At 40.3% G+C, this 20120-nt stretch overlaps 1 protein-coding gene across 1 annotated transcript in view; it reads right to left on the reverse strand.

Moving 5' to 3' along the window:
• Positions 1 to 8445: 8445 nt before the first annotated feature.
• Positions 8446 to 20120, reverse strand: part of LOC110537751 (gamma-aminobutyric acid receptor subunit beta-2) — a 93079-nt gene continuing 81404 nt past the window's right edge. The window contains exons 8-10 of the mRNA XM_036937769.2: positions 18796 to 19040; positions 15771 to 15911; positions 8446 to 12757 (exon numbers count right to left, since the gene is read on the reverse strand). Of these exons, the coding sequence (XP_036793664.1) occupies positions 12407 to 12757; positions 15771 to 15911; positions 18796 to 19040 (737 nt within the window). The 3' untranslated portion in view covers positions 8446 to 12406. The remainder of the gene's footprint in view (positions 12758 to 15770; positions 15912 to 18795; positions 19041 to 20120) is intronic.

The raw sequence follows: 20120 nt of genomic DNA on the forward strand, positions 1-20120 counted from the left end.
GGTTCAGATGGATCCAAGGTGTTAATATTATTAAATCAGACATGAATGTATTTATGCAATCTAAGTCAACGGGAGTTCCGGAAAATGCTACATCGGAATGCTACGGCAGAATGCTCAATTAGGAGTGCTCTACTGAACACGACTAACTAAGCTGCCTGGGCCCCAGAAGTGGAACGCACATGGGTCTCCCCTCATCCGGGAATCGCCGTCTGGACCAAAAAGCACTCTTCCAGCAGATCTCCACATCCCCTCTCCTCCTCTCCATTTCTTCCCGGTGCTACCTTGCACTGTTATTGTGCACTCATCACATATGTCTTTCACCGGGGCCAAGCTCCAAAGATAAAATAGGATTTGTTGGGGTGTGAAAACGGTTTCAGATGCAAAGTTTGGATTGGGATGTATTTCTGAATATAAAAAGGCAGTGAGAGGTTGTGCAAGGGTCTCAGAAGGTTCTCACGGGTTGAACTGCTACAACACATCTGGCCTATTTGACATGTTTTACCAAAGCAAATTGACAAGGTTATGTTGAGTTACACCCCTCAGGACTCTCTGCTATGATCTCCAACTCCAGGCAGACGGAATAACTCAAGTTTTTAATACCAATATCCCTATATCCTCTTAAAAATTGTATATATATTAATTACTTCCATGGCATTAAAAGCTACAAAAAACGCTGAAAAATAGCTTCTATCTCAAGGCCATCAGACTGTTAAACAGCCATCACTAACACAGAGAGGCTGCTCCCTACATACAGCCTTGAATTCATTGGCCACTTTAATAAATTGATCACTAGTCACTTTATTAATGCCACTTTAATAATAATGTTTACATATGTTGCATTACTCATCCCACATGTACATCTTGTATTTTATACCATCTATTGTAGCTTGTCTATAGCACTCGGTCATTGCTCATCCATATATTTATATGTACATAGTCTTATTCCATCCCCTTACTTAGATTTGTGTGTATTAGGTAGATGCTGGGGAATTATTAGATTACTTGTTAGATACTGCTGCACTGTCGTAACTAGAAGCACAAGCATTTCGCTACACTTGTAATAGCATCTGCTAACCATGTGTATGTGACCAATTACATTTTATTTGATTTTGATTTGATGTTACATTTACATGTGGGTGTGTGGGCATCACCTACATTTTTTCCTAATGGTGTTCTATACCACTGGTGAGAATGTAACATGGTGACTGTTACATCTATAGTTACTTAAAGATGCAGTTTGGGATCTTATGAACTTACAAATTTCGTAACATATTGTACGAATTGGAATTCCTAACATACGAAATTGATGACGTAGTACACAATTGTGCACAATTTCCGGGGAACCGTTTTGGCTCTGCTTTCAAAACTCCTGGTTGAAATGATACAAAAGCTCTGGAGCATCACTATACTAACCCATTAGAAAGGAGGCTGATCTGATCCTCAAAAGGGAGGAAAAGGTTTTGAGGTTTTTCATGTCAAAGGTTACCCTCTCCAGTCAGGTTTGAATGTACAGCCAGCACCATTCCAACTTTTTTATTGCATTCTAACAAAATACTACAGTCCCCTTAGGCTTCCGGACCACTACACCTTCAAGTGCATCCGGAAAAATCCATAAACTCCGTGGCTACATCATTTTTCCATTCAGACTGAAATGCTGTCTCCCTGTTGCCATTAGGCGTGAACGGGTTCTGTGGGGGATTTCTGGTTCACCAGCTGAGATAGAGCATGTTGACATAAAATACTGTACATACTTCCCCTGATAAAGCTCTTTTCTTTTTCCGTACATAATGATTAAACCCATCATGATATTGCATACATTTCTAACTTACCTCCAAGAGAAAAACATATTTGATACAGAACCATGTTTAGCTCTAAATAACTCATGTGTCTGCTTTAATCTGCACTTGAATTAATCAAGATCGGTTTGAGATTCTAAACATGGTTCTTTATCAAATGTGTTTTTCTCTTGGAGGTAAATTGGAGATGTAAGCAATGTCATGATGGGTTTAATCATTCTGTTAGTCTCCAGTCATTGGGTAAGGTTCAGACTTTGATTCATTGAGTGTTTCCAGAGAAACATACAGTGCCTTGCGAAAGTATTCGGCCCCCTTGAACTTTGCGACCTTTTGCCACATTTCAGGCTTCAAACATAAAGATATAAAACTGTATTTTTTTGTGAAGAATCAACAACAAGTGGGACACAATCATGAAGTGGAACGACATTTATTGGATATTTCAAACTTTTTTAACAAATCAAAAACTGAAAAATTGGGCGTGCAAAATTATTCAGCCCCCTTAAGTTAATACTTTGTAGCGCCACCTTTTGCTGCGATTACAGCTGTAAGTCGCTTGGGGTATGTCTCTATCAGTTTTGCACATCGAGAGACTGACATTTTTGTCCCATTCCTCCTTGCAAAACAGCTCGAGCTCAGTGAGGTTGGATGGAGAGCATTTGTGAACAGCAGTTTTCAGTTCTTTCCACAGATTCTTGATTGGATTCAGGTCTGGACTTTGACTTGGCCATTCTAACACCTGGATATGTTTATTTTTGAACCATTCCATTGTAGATTTTGCTTTATGTTTTGGATCATTGTCTTGTTGGAAGACAAATCTTCGTCCCAGTCTCAGGTCTTTTGCAGACTCCATCAGGTTTTCTTCCAGAATGGTCCTGTATTTGGCTCCATCCATCTTCCCATCAATTTTAACCATCTTCCCTGTCCCTGCTGAAGAAAAGCAGGCCCAAACCATGATGCTGCCACCACCATGTTTGACAGTGGGGATGGTGTGTTCAGCTGTGTTGCTTTTAAGCCAAACATAACGTTTTGCATTGTTGCCAAAAAGTTCAATTTTGGTTTCATCTGACCAGAGCAACTTCTTCCACATGTTTGGTGTGTCTCCCAGGTGGCTTGTGGCAAACTTTAAACAACACTTTTTATGGATATCTTTAAGAAATGTCTTTCTTCTTGCCACTCTTCCATAAAGGCCAGATTTGTGCAATATACGACTGATTTTTGTCCTATGGACAGAGTCTCCCACCTCAGCTGTAGATCTCTGCAGTTCATCCAGAGTGATCATGGGCCTCTTGGCTGCATCTCTGATCAGTATTCTCCTTGTATGAGCTGAAAGATTAGAGGGACGGCCAGGTCTTGGTAGATTTGCAGTGGTCTGATACTCCTTCCATTTCAATATTATCGCTTGCATAGTGCTCCTTGGGATGTTTAAAGCTTGGGAAATATTTTTGTATCCAAATCCGGCTTTAAACTTCTTCACAACAGTATCTCGGACCTGCCTGGTGTGTTCCTTGTTCTTCATGATGCTCTCTGCGCTTTTAACGGACCTCTGAGACTATCACAGTGCAGGTGCATTTATACGGAGACTTGATTACACACAGGTGGATTGTATTTATCATCATTAGTCATTTAGGTCAACATTGGATCATTCAGAGATCCTCACTGAACTTCTGGAGAGAGTTTGCTGCACTGAAAGTAAAGGGGCTGAATAATTTTGCACGGCCAATTTTTCAGTTTTTGATTTGTTAAAAAAGTTTGAAATATCCAATAAATGTCGTTCCACTTCATGATTGTGTCCCACTTCTTGTTGATTCTTCACAAAAAAATACAGTTTTATATATTTATGTTTGAAGCCTGAAATGTGGCAAAAGGTCGCAAAGTTCAAGGGGGCCGAATACTTTCGCAAGGCACTGTAAATCACGCACATCGTCAAACTGCTTCTATCACTCCAATGAATAGAAAGTAACACTTGGAGTCCTTACCTGCAAACATTTAAAACAGTTTAAATGTAAAATGTGCATCAGACAATTTAAATCGTTGCTTTACTTGCACGTGATAGAAAGCTACATCGTAGCTGCTACTAGTTCTCACAGTCTCACTTCAGAATTAGACGTTCATTCATGTTTCTAAAATGTCAAATGTTGAAGTTGTTCCAAATGTCAAATGTAAGGATACGTTTAGGCATCATCTCCACATTTTTAAGGTTACAGTATGGTTAAGTTCAGGTATTAACCTCAAATGGTTAAGGTAAAGGGTTAAGGTTTAGGATAGGCTTAAAATAAAAAATAGCAAAACCAACTTTCTATCACTGGATTCAAACTTGCAATCGTTGAAGTCAGAGGCAGATGCTTATGCTTTTATGCTCATCTGCCATCCCTCTCCACTGTACTGTAGCAAAACCCAAATCTTCTTCAAGGTAACAGCATTCACTGTTGCCCCTACTGGCCGGTTTCCATGTCAACTCCCGATGTCCTCAGACATGGATGGACATCGAATACTGACTTGTATCATGGGTGACCTGGCTGTGTAGTTGGTCCCGTCAGATAACCTGGCACACGTTAGCCCTATGCAAACCTCGCCAGATGACCGTGATTATTTCCCGGAACAAAATTCTGCATCATCAGCCCTATCAAAGATCTTAGACTTTATATCTGCCAACCGATGACATTTCTTACAATAGGTCAACCCTGGCCACAATATATATATGTTAAACCTATAAATTCAAGATTTACTTTTGATCTGTTGGTCTGTAACACAATGCTGTGTGCCAATATTGCATTGATGCATCCTCGACTAGGCTACTACAGTAACTACAAGTACTACTTTCAGGTTTTCGCATATACACGTATACATTCTCTGCGTATTGGCCCCCTTCCGTCCTTGACTTATCCTAAATAAGTCTGTTTAACACACGTATGTTGTAGGAATTTCGATGTCACAAGCATAATTTGTGCAACATGCAGTTTTAAGAGAACATGGTGAATGTTCTATCAGAAAGAGTAGATTCGGAGGTTTCCAAAACCCTTACAATTGCCAAATATTTCTCAAAATTGAAGAGATGAGCTCTATTGCAAAATAGAACTTTTCCCAAGAATTCCCACTGTTCTATGCGTTCCACACGTGAGAGCACGTGGCAACAGGAAGTCTACAGTAACACCAACGAATGAAAATACTATTGTGTTCTTTGAAATGACTAATTTTCAGTATTCCCAAGACCTTCATATCACAACCAAAGGATCATTTTCCCGATAGCATATATATATAATATATTTATTATATATATGTTAGAATGTTTGAGTCAAAATGACTGCTCAAGGGCTCGAAGGGGGGCACTTGAGGCCCGGCTTTTCTAGTGTTAAATAATTCATCCTTAAAGAGGAAAGTTACAAAAGCTATTTAAGACCGGTTTCCCAGAAGATGAAAAACACACTACTCAAATTTCTACATGTAGGAATGTGAGGTTAAACACTACACTTTGGGTACTGATATTAAGCCTTGATTCCAAACTATTCACATGTCTACAGTTGCATCTATAGAGGCTGAGTATGTTTAGCCTCAACATTACATTTTATGTTAAAGGGTGTGTGTGTGTGTAGTTTAGGCAGGTAAAGGGCAAAAGGTAGAAAGCTCACATATAGTAACATGAAAAAGGCATGTAGAGTGGTTCTATAGTGTTTCAAAGGAATCTTTTCATCAAACAATCAAGTGTGCATCTATCGTCTACCGTATGTGTAGCCGATGTGAAATGGCTAGCTAGTTAGCGGTGGTGCGCGCTAGTGGCGTTTCAATCGGTGACGTCACTTGCTCTGAGACCTTGAAGTAGTGGTTCCCCTTGCTCTGCAATTACCGCAGCTTTTGTGGAGCGATGGGTAACGATGCTTCGAGGGTGAGTGTTGACATGTGCAGAGCGTCCCTGGTTTGCGCCCAGGTCGGGGCGAGGGGACGGACGTAAAGTCGATACTGTTACATATGCATGACTCAAATGTGCAATACCATACCACAACTTCACACTGTATATCACAAAATAGGACACAGTACTGACACAGACAGAAGCTTGATTCTAGATTGATGGATGAAAAACAGGAATATGATCGGAAAACCTGCAGAGAAGACAAAGAAGCATGGACAACGTCATAGATTACTTTCAACAGCAGACAATAAACATGTGGATTCATAGATTCAGAACTATATACAATATTTATTGACAATGTTTTTTTCTCTCCATGTGTATTAAAAACAGATAATTCATAGGTTTCAGTACAGATCTTGTTCTGGAGATGCTCTTTGTGAGTGGTACGAAGAGGGAGGGGTTGCTGCTCTCTGGAGTGACAATAGAGGGACCGCCTAGGGCAGGGCAGGAGGCTAAAGCTGTGAGTGTGCGCAAGCACACTGTCACCAAGATGGTTCATTTAGGCTCTGACGTCACTTCTTCCGTATCATTCACCAAGAGGAATATTTTTTATAGGAGTTTACAAATATAAAAATATATGAAAGCAAATGCGCTGTGAGGTACAAACACGTATTTCAAAGTGAAGCCATTTTATGAAGCAGACATTTTGCCAGTTAGAGATGTGCTTTCAAAACATCCCACTGGCTGACATTCGTGCACACACTCTCAGACGGAAACACACACATACATACATTTATAATATACTACAAACAGTTGTACTGTAGCATCACTGGGCAGATTAAGACGGGTCTGTAGCACTTCAGTAGTGAACTGGTTAGTTAGAGTTGTGCGGACCTGAGATGGGTGACTTAACAATAGCTTTTCACTTGACCTGTGTGCATGTGTGTGTGAGGGGTACATGTACGTATGTGTCTTTGTGTGTGTGTGTGTGTGTGTGTGTGTGTGTGTGTGTGCGCGCGTGTGTGAGCATGTGAGTTTGTGTGTATGTGTGCATATGTACAGTATTTGTTATGTCTTTCTGATCAGCGGAACTAGAAATGCTTATACTCGTGCTTACATGTCACAGCTAGCTCAGGCATGTGCTGCAAAAGAATAACAACTACATTCTTGCCTTTGATAATGCTTTAAATTTGGCAAAACTAAAGAAATTGTGATTTGAGTGATTTGGAGCATATTGAAAACAAATCATGTATGTTTTACTACGTGATCGAATGGTACTCTTCAAAATATTTACATTATTGTTGTCACATCAGCTGAAACCATGGAATTGCTTTGCAATCATCTTACAGTAAAGTACAAATCAGGAAGTAAAAATTTATTTTAGTATTTTCTTAAGAAATCCTCAAATATTTACAGGAATATTAGGCTCCAAATTATGTTTACTAACATATTATTTTATACGTACACCTAGAAACTGGTTTTGGAACACAGTATTTTAAGCCCTATCCCAACTCTGTGAAAACTGTACAACACCAATATCAATATATTTTTGTAGAGCAATTTACATATAAATCATATTTAAGCATCTACAAATGTATATGTAGATTATCTGATAACATCATAAAGTGGATGAAGTTTGAAAGAAAAGAAATGCATGGTCATATGAGAATATATTAGCAAATTGGTGAATGGTCATGTGCTTTACACAAACACAATATGGCGATGATAAGTAAAAAGGACAAATAGCAAAAATAACCAGCCATCATATAGATGTAGATTAGGTTAAATAGCCATAGTTAATATGCATGGTTAGGGGAGTATTCAGTCAACCACAGTGAAGAGTGTGGTGGCAACCTTTGTTTGGATTGTGGAAAAGTAAGTATAAGAGCAGCGGTTAAACTTTATGGGCTCGGGACCAATTTCATGATAGGAAATTAATCAGGGATCCCCTGATAATCCACTCAAACTTCCTGAGTGGCACAGTGGTCTAAGGCACTGCATCTCAGTGTAAGAGACATCACTACAGTCTCTGGTTCAAATCCAGGCTGTATCACATCTGGCTGTGATTGGGAGTCCCATAGGGCGGTGCACAATTGGCCCAGCATTATCTGGGTTTGGCCAGGGTAGGCCGTCATTGCAAGTAAGAATGTGCCAAGTTAAATAAAGGTTAAAAAAAACAATCAGAAACTTGAGTGCAATAAAAATAGCATACAGATGTAGGATCTTAATTTGATCAATATTTTGTTGCTGAGAATTTTCCTGCAAAGAAGGAAATGCAAACGTGTAGCGTACTTGTAAAAAAGGTGTAGTCTAAAGTTTTTAATTTCCACTTTGAAATGTCAGACTTGATTTGCCCTAACAAAATCTACCCCTACACATATTTTTATTAATTATAATCCACATAATAATTTGCATTTCCTGTTGCTACAAGATTATTTTCTTGCTGTAGCAAACTGTACAAGGTGTTTTGCTATGATGTCTGCAGTGCATGGCTGGACGAACCAAGTCTTAGGCCCGGTGAAAAAACAGGCCCACTTGGCATCGAAGAGAGAATGTTGCAGTTTTTAAGCTGCCAATCCATACAATTGTACATAATTAGAAAGAAAAATGCTATTAATTTATGTTCAAAACAAGTATTGAGTTGAACTTTGGATAATTGGTGGAGTATTGTGGATACCATTATCCCTGTGAGCATCCCAGACCCATTTTGCCCATGGTTATTAAGAACATACTGTATGTTATAGATTAATAGAATGACATAGTATTGTACTGTATTACAACCTCTAAATGTATTCCACGACTCTCTTGGCCAAAACATGTTTAATCTGTTGTTGTTAGCAATATTCATAAAAAAACTAAAATAAAACATATCTGGCTGCGGACACCATTTTGGGAACCCCCGTGTTAGAGGACCTAATCAAAAGCAAGGAACTGGACACAAGTTGACAGCATTGAGAAAAGAGCATGTAGATGTAATGCAATATGACATATTATGTGAATATCAATGATGTTGAAAACCTGTGCAATTGAACTTGAGGTGAAGTCACTACATCTGCATTTAAGGATAATACAAATGTTCATGGACATGTTTTCTACATTTTATTGTTACCGATCATCTAGGGTTCATCAAACACTAAAATGATCAGAAACCACTAAGGAAAATAATTTATAATATTTGTGCATTTATCCCTGTTTTTGTTTCCATTACTATTCCAAGGAGCATAAGAGAGAAATGGTAATGGTCTAGCCTAATCCTTGAAACTATCTCTGTTTGGAGGGAGTGCCAAGTTATTTTGGAAAACCTGCTATACAGCCACTATGGCTTTTGTATCGGTTTGTGAAAAATTTTGTTTTATAAAGACAGTGGTCAAATATGGGAATTCCAACGTGTACAGTTCTTCACGGGGTTTCACTAATAAGTTAAACAAACAGACAGGAAAGGAGTATTATTACAGTATTGTGTGTTTTGGTGTCAAAAATGTTTGAGGTTTCTTAATTTACAGTGCATTTGGAAAGTATTCAGACCCCTTGACTTTTTCCACAATTTCTTACGTTACAGCCTTATTCTAAAATGAATTGACAAAAAATAATGTATCATCAATCTACAAGCAAAACCCCACAAAGCGAAAACAGGTTTCTAGAAATGTTTGCAAATGTATTAATAATAAAAAATTGAAATGGATTATTTACATAAGTATACAGACCCTTTGCTATGAGGCTCGAAATCGAGCTCAGGTGCATCCTGTTTCCATTGATCATCCTTGAGATGTTTCTACAACTTGATTGGAGTCCAACTGCGGTAAATTCAATTGATTGGAAATGATTTGGAAAGGCACACACCTGTCTATATAAAAGGTCCCACAGTTGACAACGCATGTCAGAGCAAAACCCAAGCCATGAGGTCGACGGAATTGGGGTCCGTAGAGCTCAGAGACAGGATTGTGTCGAGGCACAGATCTGGGGAAGGCTATCAAAAAATGTCTCCAACATTGAAGGTCTTCAAGAACAGTGGCCTACATCATTCTTAAATGGAGGAAGTTTGCAACCACCAAGACTCTTCCTAGAGCTGGCCGACCGGCCAAACTGAGCAATCGGGGGAGAAGGGCCTTGGTCAGGGAGGTGACAAAGACCCCGATGGTCACTCTGGCAGAGCTCCAGAGTTCCTCCGTGGAGATGGGAGAACCTTCCAGAAGGACAACCATCTCTGCAGCACTCCACCAATCAGGTCTTTATGTAGAGTGACCAGAAGGAACACACTCCTCAGTAAAAGGCACATGACAGCCCGCTTGGGGTTTGCCAAAAGGCACCTAAAGGACTTTGAACATGAGAAACAAGATTCTCTGGTCTGATGAAACCAAGATTGAACTCTTTGGCCAGAATGCCAAGTGTCACATCTGGAAGAAACCTTGTACCATCCCTACGGTGAAGCATGGTGGTGGCAACATCTTGCTGTGGGGATGTGTTTCAGCAGCAGGGAATGGGAGACTAGTCAGGATCGAGGGAATGATGAACAGAGCAAAGTACAGAGAGATCCTTCATGAAAACCTGCTCCAGAGCGAAGGTTCACCTTCCAACAGGACAACGACCCTAAGCACACAGCCAAGACAAAGCAGGAGTGGCTTCGAGACAAGTCTATGCATGTCCTTGAGTGGCCCAGCCAGAACCTGAACGAACATCTCTGGAGAGACCTGAAAATAGCTGTGCAATGACGCTCCCCATCCAACCTGACAGAGCATGAGTAGATCTGCAGAGAAGAATGGGAGAAACTCCCTAAATACAGGTGTACCAAGCTTGTAACGTAATACCCGAGAAGACTCAAGACTTCAACAAAGTACCGAGTAAAGGGTAAGGAATATTTATGTAAATGTAATTTCAGTTTGAAATAAATTTGAAACATTTTATAAAAAAACAGTTTTTGCTTTGTCATTACGGGGTATTATGTATAGATGAGCTGGGGAAAACGATTTAATCAATTTTAGAATGATGCTGTAACGTAATAAAATGTTGAAAAAGTCAAGGTGTCTGAATACACTACACTGTATGTTGAATGCTGATTCTACTACTGGCAATGCTATACCTAGTGATTCTTTATGGAGTATCACCATTAAGGTAAAAAATGAAGGAAAAGTAGTATTGTTACAGTATACTTATGGTAATGATTTGTCAAAAATGTAGAGTAATGGAATGCACTGATAACCAAAAAAGAAACATATCTTTAAAATAAAAGAGGACAGTCCCTTTTCATTTGAGATTTGGAGCAGTATTGTGCTTTTATGTATTCTAGTTTGTCTTACCAGCTTGCAGGAGCAGGCTTTTCTCTCTTTTGTATGGTTAATATCGAAACCTGGATGTTAGTAATGGCAGTCATGACAATGTATATTTAGTATGTGGAGTTGCTCAAAACCGTCATGCAAACCCTTCCAGCTTCCTGAAGTGAATTATGTCATGGACAAATGCTGGATGGATCCTCTCTGGAACTATGATAGATATCATTCCTTTTTAAACAATCAATCATTTACAGGAGATATTTACACATCATTGTGACAGAAAAGAATGGCTTGTGATGCATCACAAAATGCCCATGATAGACGCCTTAACTGCTGGCTCAATGTCATCAGTCATTAGGACTAGGCATGACATATCTGATGCTATCGGATGTTTCTTAACAAACTAGAGCCAGTGTGTGTTTCTGTATATCTATATGAAGAGCAAGCATGAACAAATACATCATTGTATCCTGTAATCTTAAGGATATGTGAACAAAGGACTAAAATGGACAAAAGGACAATATTAAGATACACATTTGTGTATCTATCTTCAAGTTACCTTTTGATCACATACAGCATCTATCCCTGTATCACTGACTGGTGAACTGCATTGATGACTAATGCAGCATTCTCTTTCTTAGTCTCTCTCTCTTCTTCTGTCCCCCTTTTTTTGCAATATATTCAACCTCTCAGTTGACAGGGGGCTTGACATTTTATCAATCAAGTGATACATTTGATACACTTAGTGATATATTTCTCTGTACGGTGTGCTATAGCATTCAATGTGAATCGTCTATACGCTTGAACTTCTAGTTTCTTCGGTCAAGGTTTGGAATGATGTTAGTTTCTGTTGTTTGAAATATCAAATGTTTTCTTAGAATTGAAATAATGCTTAAAAGAAAGCTTATGATTTGTCAACTATATCAACGTAGAAAAGGTTGGTTCATCATAAAACCCTCATGCTATGACTTCATATAGCAATACTATGAAAATGGAAACTTCACAATATAAAGACAAAATCAATTGTAGGATAAATAACATCACATCTGTCTCTTTGAATGAATACACCTTAGAAAAGATTGACCTGAATGTGCTTGTAGCTGTATTAAGGAATGTCTTTGTGGTCTGTGAGTCATTTTAAAATCAATATATCATTAATATTTCTAACTATGTTTTGGCAACAAATTAAATATATATTGTACAAATAAAACAAAAATATATGCAAACAAACACTTAAAAATGATAAAATACTATATTCACTAAATAATCTAAATTATAAACTCTGGTACAGGCACCATATATGTTCTGAATCTTTCTCTCCTCTAAGGTTTTCATGTGTTAGCCAGCAATTAAGGTGTTCCAAGCTCAAATGGAATCGGTCCTGATTTTGTTTCAGTAATTCAGTCTTGTGTTGCAAGAACAAACAGCAAAATACCAATTCAGAGAAAAACAAGCAACATTTTTGCTGTTTGTTTTGTTCTGCCCTTGCTGAAGTCCATTTAGTTAACGTAGTAGAGCCAATAGATAATGTTGAACAAGGAAAATACAGTGGGGAAGATCATTCTCGACCACTTGTCGATAGAGTTTACATCAGTTAAGTCGGGAATGTTAATCTTCAGCTGGGAAGCACGTCTCCGTAGCCGGCTCTTCTTCTGAGTTACATGCCGCTCCAGAGTGTTGCGTCCAAAGTTGTGCCTGGCCTGCAGCCCTGCTTTGCGGTACTGCAGGGTGGAGCTGTCATAAGTTAACATTGTGCTCCTGGGGTCACTGAGACCAAGGGTCAGCTCCGACGCTCCCATCTCATTCTTAATTTCTATTGTGCCCAGTAGAATGTTTTCATGTGGGTCCATCTAAAAGGTGAGAAATGATACAAAGAGTTGAGTTACAAAACGCTATATCCACCAAGTTTTGTTTTTCATCAGAAATGATTGCTTATGGGTACCTTTATGTGTGTGTAAAATATCACTGTTCTCAGATGTTTTATTCGTAGATTTTAGATTGTGTCGTGTTGTCTGGATGTCCTTTGGGTGGTGGACCATTCTCGATACAAACAGTGAACTGTTAAGCGTGAAAAACCAAGCAGCATTGCAGTTCTTGACACACTCAAACCAGTGCACCTGGCACCTACTACCATACCCGTTCAAAAGGCACTTAATCTTTGTCTAACCCATTCACCTAAGAATGGCACACATACACAATCCATGTCTCAAGGATTAAAAACCCTCATTTGACCTCTCCTCAACTTCATCTATACTGATTGAAGTGGATTTAACAAGTGACATCAATAAGTGATCATAGCTTTCACCTGGATTCACCTGGTCAGTCTATGTCATCGCTCGCGTAAGGAGAGAGTGTGGGTCACGTTGAACACGAAAGAGGCTGGATAGGGCACGTACACAATACTCCTCTGCCGCTAGGGCTGCACCCTAGGTTGTATGGCCCTTCTTGCCCCCAATCGGGGGGTTCAGGCGGCGGAACCTTGCTGCGGCCGCAGCTTGTTGCCCTTTGCCCACTGTGGGGCAGGTTGCAGTGACCAACGGGTTGCCACATGGCCCGGGTCTGTACAGGTCCCTTACGGAATCCTGGCCCCCAAGGGAGCCGGCCACTCGATGCCGAGTTTGACTGTGGATCGCTAGCAAATGTCAAATAGCCCAAATTTCAGATGGGGGAGATCAAGGTTCCTCCGTCCTGGGGACAGGAGGAATGGGGATTTTCGATGGTGGAAGAGCGGTATCTACACCCTCAATCTCAGATTCAAAGTCGAGGAGATCCACAAGATTAATCCTGCCATCCTCCTCATCATCCCATAGCTCAACCTCCCTGGCACCAAGTTGTCAGACAGTGAGGGGATGGAATTGATGCTATCCATAACGTCGCCCCAACTTGGCTTGACTGTGGGGGACTTAGCCTCCACCTCGGCCAATGACTTAGAGGCGTGGGAGGTGGTAGAGATAGTGGAGCGTTTGAGCCTCCTTCTCAAAACCACTCTAGCAGTAACTATTGTACAGAGCAGGGCTTGCTCATATGAAGACGCCTGTTAGGCATGAGCTAGCTAATTAGAAGCCTTGCGGCTAATGCTAGCTAGGGTGAGCACCGTGTGAAAACTAAGCCGTGAGGCCAGTAATGCGTTAGCTAGCTAGCAGTTACCTTGTAGCTAGTACAGTGCTAGCCAAGGGAACCGCGTTGGGCAGTTTGTTTTTGGGTAGATATAATCGTAGAGCTTGTCAAATTAACACAAATGAGTAAACAAAAGTGAAATTTAGATGAGAGAAGGGATCTAACAATATTACAATGTTGCAGGTAGTAATGCTGGTGTGGTTAGCCATCTTTCCAGCTAGCTAGCCAAGTTAGCTAAAGCCTTTCGGCGAGGGCTAATAAAGTCTCGATAGCTAGGAGTAGAAAATGAATTCTACTCAAAGCAAAACTTTCCTTTCGATTAGTACTCCACACAATCGACAGGAGCTGGAGTCCTACGCTCCTTAGTGTCAACCTCGCAATTGGCCAAAGAACAGAGAATGACTAGAGGCGGGGCACGTCTCGACGTGTCTGTCTCCAACAGGATGCTGTGATTGATACCTCAGAGAATAAGCAAGATATTAAAACTTTATATTTTTTAAATTGAACCTAGCAGTACTAAATTCTCTGAGAGTGAGGCAGATATTGCGTTTTTCCGAAAAAAACATGATTATTTGCCTCTGAAATGAAACCATCAAGTGATAGGTTTCAAATGAATACATGTCTGCCTTGCCATGGTACACCAATCTCTTTCATGTTCTTTAAACAATAAAAGCTCATATACCAACATTTCTGAAAATGGATATATAGAGTTTTGGATTGAAACTCTTCATATGTATTATTAATTACGCTACATGTAATGAATGAAGAGCCTAAGGCTTAATGCCTTCATTAGAATCCATACCAAGAAATCACTCTTAAAAATTGTGTAACAGCCCCTGCTGTTAAAATAATGTTTGTTTGGTTGAAAGGGAGCTCTGGGTCCCTTTTACCATAGAATGTGAAAGGCATATTGTACTTACTGCTTTTTTCATTGAGTTATACTCCCTGACAATTAAGAGTTGAAGGAACAAAATCGCAGGCACAATTACAAACATATTTTAATAGTTTGATGACAAAAACACTGATACGACAAAGTGTAAACAGCGATAAAGATAGAAGACACTGTCTTTTGTCACCATCATTGCACACTCTTTGTGTCGTAAGTAGTTTTAGTAATCTATTACAAGATTAAAATATGTTTGTAATTGTGCCTGGTATTTTGTTCTTTCAACTCAACACCCCTTGCCTGGACATGCTAGGAATGGAGGAATCTGGGTTTATCAGTGGAGCTGACTCTGGCTGACCACCTCGACCCCACATGCCATGCAGCTAGAGCCATCTCTAATTCCCTCCCTGGAAAGATGAGGTGCTTTTCCGCCTCCATTTTCCAGAAGTTGAACAATAACGTATGGTATAGGGGTGAGGACAGAGAGGGCACGGTGAATGAAACACATTATTGCACAACGAGGCTTATCAGAGGGGATGGGTTAAATGCGTTCAGTTGGACAACTGACTAGGTATCCTCCTTTCATTTCTCATGTATTCACCATCTACTAAAATGGGAAGCTATCAATCACAGTGTTTATTTGCTAGATGTTTCTATAGAATACTACAGATAAGTACATCAAACTAAAATGTGTTTAGAATGTGCAAACCAGCATCTAGAAGTGGAGTTCAGGGGAGGACAATCAATGATGGTGGTGGAAACTATAGGTAAAATGTAACAAGTGGTGTAAAGGAAATACCAAAGTGGTTCTAGTTGGGTTCTTTTTACTATATATTGTCACTCAGTTGTTAATCCAGTACCTTATTCTTTTGATCGCCTAGTCCCATCGCTGCGTCATCCACAAAGATTGGTTCCCACATTGAGTCATGAGCGTCAATATCCCTCTGTTTCATTCTCGCATACAGAGTATCGTCTCTCTGAACTACATTTCCCACCAACCACTGAAAGCATACAAAAACCATTATGGTCACTTGGGTCAGATGCTAGGAGAAGCAACACAAAATAGACAATTCAGGTAAAGGTAACCATGTTCAGCGAGGCAGTACCTGCAAGTATCAAATTTCACTGAAAACCCCCCCAAAAAACGAACACTTTTACTCAAATGTAATACTACAGGAAACTACTATACATCCCTTTATTTAAATGCAGTCCACAACATCCGCATTTCTATCCAAAGCATGTTTTCTCTGTTATACAGTGCCTTTTGGAAAGTATTCAGTATTTTTTCCACATTTTGTTAGCCTTATTCTAAAATGGATTGAATAAATTAATAATCCTTAGCAATCTACACACAGTATCCCATGGCGAAAAAGCGAAAAACAGGTTTCTAGAAAGTTTTGGAAATGTATTCAAAATAAAAAACACATATGTTATTTACATAAGTATTTGGACCCTCTGCTGTGTGCCTCAAAATTGAGCTCAGGTGCATACTGTTTCCATTGATCATCCTGGAGATGTTTCTACAACTTGAGGGTAGGGTACCAAAAAATGTCTGCAGCATAGAAGGTCCCCAAGAACACTGTGGCCTCCATCATTCTTAAATAGAAAAGTTTGGAACCACCAAGACTCTTCCGTGAGCCGGTCGCCCGGCCAAACTGAGCAATCTGGGAGAAAGGTCTTGGTCAGGGAGGTGACTAAGAACCCGATGGTCACTGACAGAGCTCTATAGTTCCTCTGTGGAGATGGGAGAACCTTCCAGACGGACAACCACTCCATCAATCAAGCCTTTATGGTAGAGTGACCAGACAGAAGCCACTCCTCAGTAAAAGGCACATTACATTCTTTGGTCTGAATACCAAGCATCACGTCTGGAGGAAACCTGGCACCATCTTACGATGAAGCACGGTGGTGGCAGCATCATGCAGTGGGGATGTTTGTCTGTGGCAGGGACTGGAAGACTAGTCAGTCAAAGATTAAAGGAGCAAAGCACAGAGAGATCCTTGATGAAACCCTGCTCCAGAGCGCTCAGCACCTCAGACTGGGGCGAAGGTTCACCTTCCAACAGGACGACGACCCTAAGCACATGGCCAAGACAACGCAGGAGTGACAAGTCTCTGAATGTCCTTAAGTGGCCCAGCCAGAGCCTGGACTGGAACGCGATCAAACATCTCTGGAGATACCTGAAAATAGATGTGCAGCAACCAACATGATAGCGATGGAGAGGACCTGCAGAGAAGAATGGAAGAAACTCCCCAAATACAGGTGTGCCAAGCTTGTAGCGTCATACCCAAGGAGACTCGAGGCTGTAGTCGCCACTAAAGGTGCTTCAACAAGGTACTGAGTAAAGGGTCTGAATACTTGTAAATGTGATATTTTAGTAGTTTTTTTTTGTACTGGGGTATTGTGTGTAGATTGATGAGAAAATCATTATTTAATCAATTTTAGAATAATACCTAACGAAATTTGGAAAATGTCAAGGGGTCTGAATACTAAGTGTCAACCTGTAAACAGTACACATTCTGATACACCCTGTTTTCATTGAGTTAACCCACTTAACATGTAGATAAGAGAAGCTTTTACAAAACTTAATCACATTTGCAGGACATAGAAGCCCCGTTTATACCTGGTTTTAAAATGCGTCCTTTGTCTTGATCTTGTCAACATTCTGATTTGCCCACATTTTTTGACAGGTGTAGATGATTAAAATATGCATTGTGATCGGATTGCGATTAGATCTTCCTGACCACCTCCTGAGGTAGTCAAGGATCCATTGTATCTGGACAATAATCAAGTCTAAACAGATCTGGATGGTCAAACCTTTTAAATCATTATACCGGTCTCTAAAATAATTGACAGGTAGCACCACTGACTTATGGCATCAATAGCTTTAAAATGAATTAATTTATGTTATTTTGAAGGAATATCTATCAAATAATCAGCATACAGTGAGGCACCAGGAAATCCGGTCACATGTTATGTCGTGTTCACGTAATTATTGGTACGTACTAATTGGTTGAAGCATCACGTGCATAACTACAGCCTATTAGCAAGTCGGACATTTCCAAGCTTCTTAGTTCCGACTAGCACATGAACGCGGCAATAGCACCAGGTATAAACAAGGCTTAAAACAGGTAAATGTAATAGGAAGAATACTCTTCACAAGCTCCACAGGCTCTCTTACAGGCTTTAAATGTTTCCTGGCCTTTCATTCCATTTCATTTAGGCAAAAGAAATGGAGAAATTCTCTGCCTGTGTGGCAAATTGCCTTATTTGGAATTCACACAAGACTGGTGTAGGCTTATTAAGGCTGGTTCTCCTTGACGGTAAAGCAGAGTAGCATTAATCCAACCCCCCTATTTGAAGTGGTGACATTCTTCATCGTGATTTCCTTACTGGTCTTCACTACATTTTAGCTTCACAGTCAGTTCTTTCAATAATTAAATTCACTTTCATGAGGTGAAGAAAGAGAAAACATCAGCTTCATATACAGTAAGCTCAAGAATCAAGTCATGCCACTGCTTTCATCTGAAACTGTCAGCTCACAGGTGTGTGTGCGTGTGTGCGTGTGTGTGTGTGTGTGTGTGCGTGTGTGTGTGTGCGTGTTCATAGTGAAATTATGAGAATAAGACTGGACAGGAACAACTTGTACAGCGATTCACAATAAAGAAAAGACTAAGCACTCATTTTCATCAAGTATGCATTGTATGAAAAGTAAGAATGTATCTAAATGTGCACGAAGATGATTCACTACCTAAATAATTTGGTACTTTTCAAGGCTGTGATTACATACAGTAACTTGTATCATCTATCCAGTGGGCTACTATTTAAAATACTGGGTATCCTATCAAGGTGTTAACAATGTACAGTACATGGTGTGTACTGTACCTTGTTTGGATCCATTCTAATTTTCTCGTTGTTGGCGACAGCTGCTTTCTCAGCCGCCCTCTTCTGGCGCTGAGGTCCCCTGCCGAAGAAGATGTAGTTGACCAAGGCGTACTCCAGCAGGGCCAGAAAAACGAAGACGAAGCAGCCCATCAGGTACATGTCAATGGCCTTGACATAAGGGATTTTAGGAAGGGTCTCCCGCAGGTGAGTGTTGATGGTGGTCATGGTCAGCACAGTGGTGATTCCTGGGAAAATAAACCACCCATTATCATCACAGATCATCACTGGAGACCAACGGTCCGCCTCATTAGCAGAGGACTCCCACAGAGAGAGCTACTCAAGCCTTGACCACAGATCAGATACATCAGGTTTGTTCTGCTTCTCATTTGAATGTGCTAGCAAGCAGACTGCTGTGGCTGACAAGGAATCTCCTGTAGACTTTCACATCCTTTCACAACCATTTCTGTTTAATGATGACAGTCAACTGGGAGGTCGGCTCACTGTTAAAAAAGGGGTCTTGGTGTTGTTCTACGTATATGGTGAAGCTAACTGATGTCATTCAATATGTTCTTGTTATAACTCTTTTATGACAGATTAATCTGGCTTTTTTTTGTATCGACTCTGCAATCTGTAATTGACTTCATTTTCCAGCTCTGATTCTGGTCAATGACAAGTTGATAGAAGAAGGGCATTGCATCCATTCACAATTGCAATGCACAAAGCTATACGTCTGTTGTTAGTGCCTATAAATGACAAAGCATGACAGAGTCAAACGGTTCCTGAACAGAGGTCTGATTTGGGTTGACCAACCCCCTGTCCAGCTGCCTCCATTATCAAGCCTTACATCTGGTTTTCATTAAATCCCATACATGCCTCCCCTCTCCGATAAATATACGCAGGTCAGTCTACAATCAAGGAGAGTGCTGCTCTTATCGAGGGCGCCAGCGATGTGGACGGGTGAGGGAGAATGGAGCTTTCTATATCCTATGCAGGCAGGCAGCACCACAAGACCTCATGGGCCAGACTTATGCAATGAAGGTTGACAGCGAGAAATTATGACTTCCAAAATACAGGGAACAAAAAAATGCAGAGGCACTCAAATCAGAGTGGAAAGAAATCACTTCAGTCATCCATCACTCTACTTTAGGAAGCATCTCGGTTGTTGTGGTCTGTAAGGCTGCTCCATCATGCTTTTTCTCCAAACCAAATGTACTATTTAGTGACTTTTTTCATACCAAGAATTCATACTATTATCAAATATGACCGCCAAGCACTTTAGTTACTAACCTCGACTTCGACTCTGACTCAGCTGTTATTTTTGTTCA

The sequence above is a fragment of the Oncorhynchus mykiss genome, chromosome 12, assembly GCF_057628025.1.
Source record: "Oncorhynchus mykiss isolate SJ-2025 chromosome 12, ASM5762802v1, whole genome shotgun sequence".
NCBI lineage: Eukaryota > Metazoa > Chordata > Actinopteri > Salmoniformes > Salmonidae > Oncorhynchus > Oncorhynchus mykiss.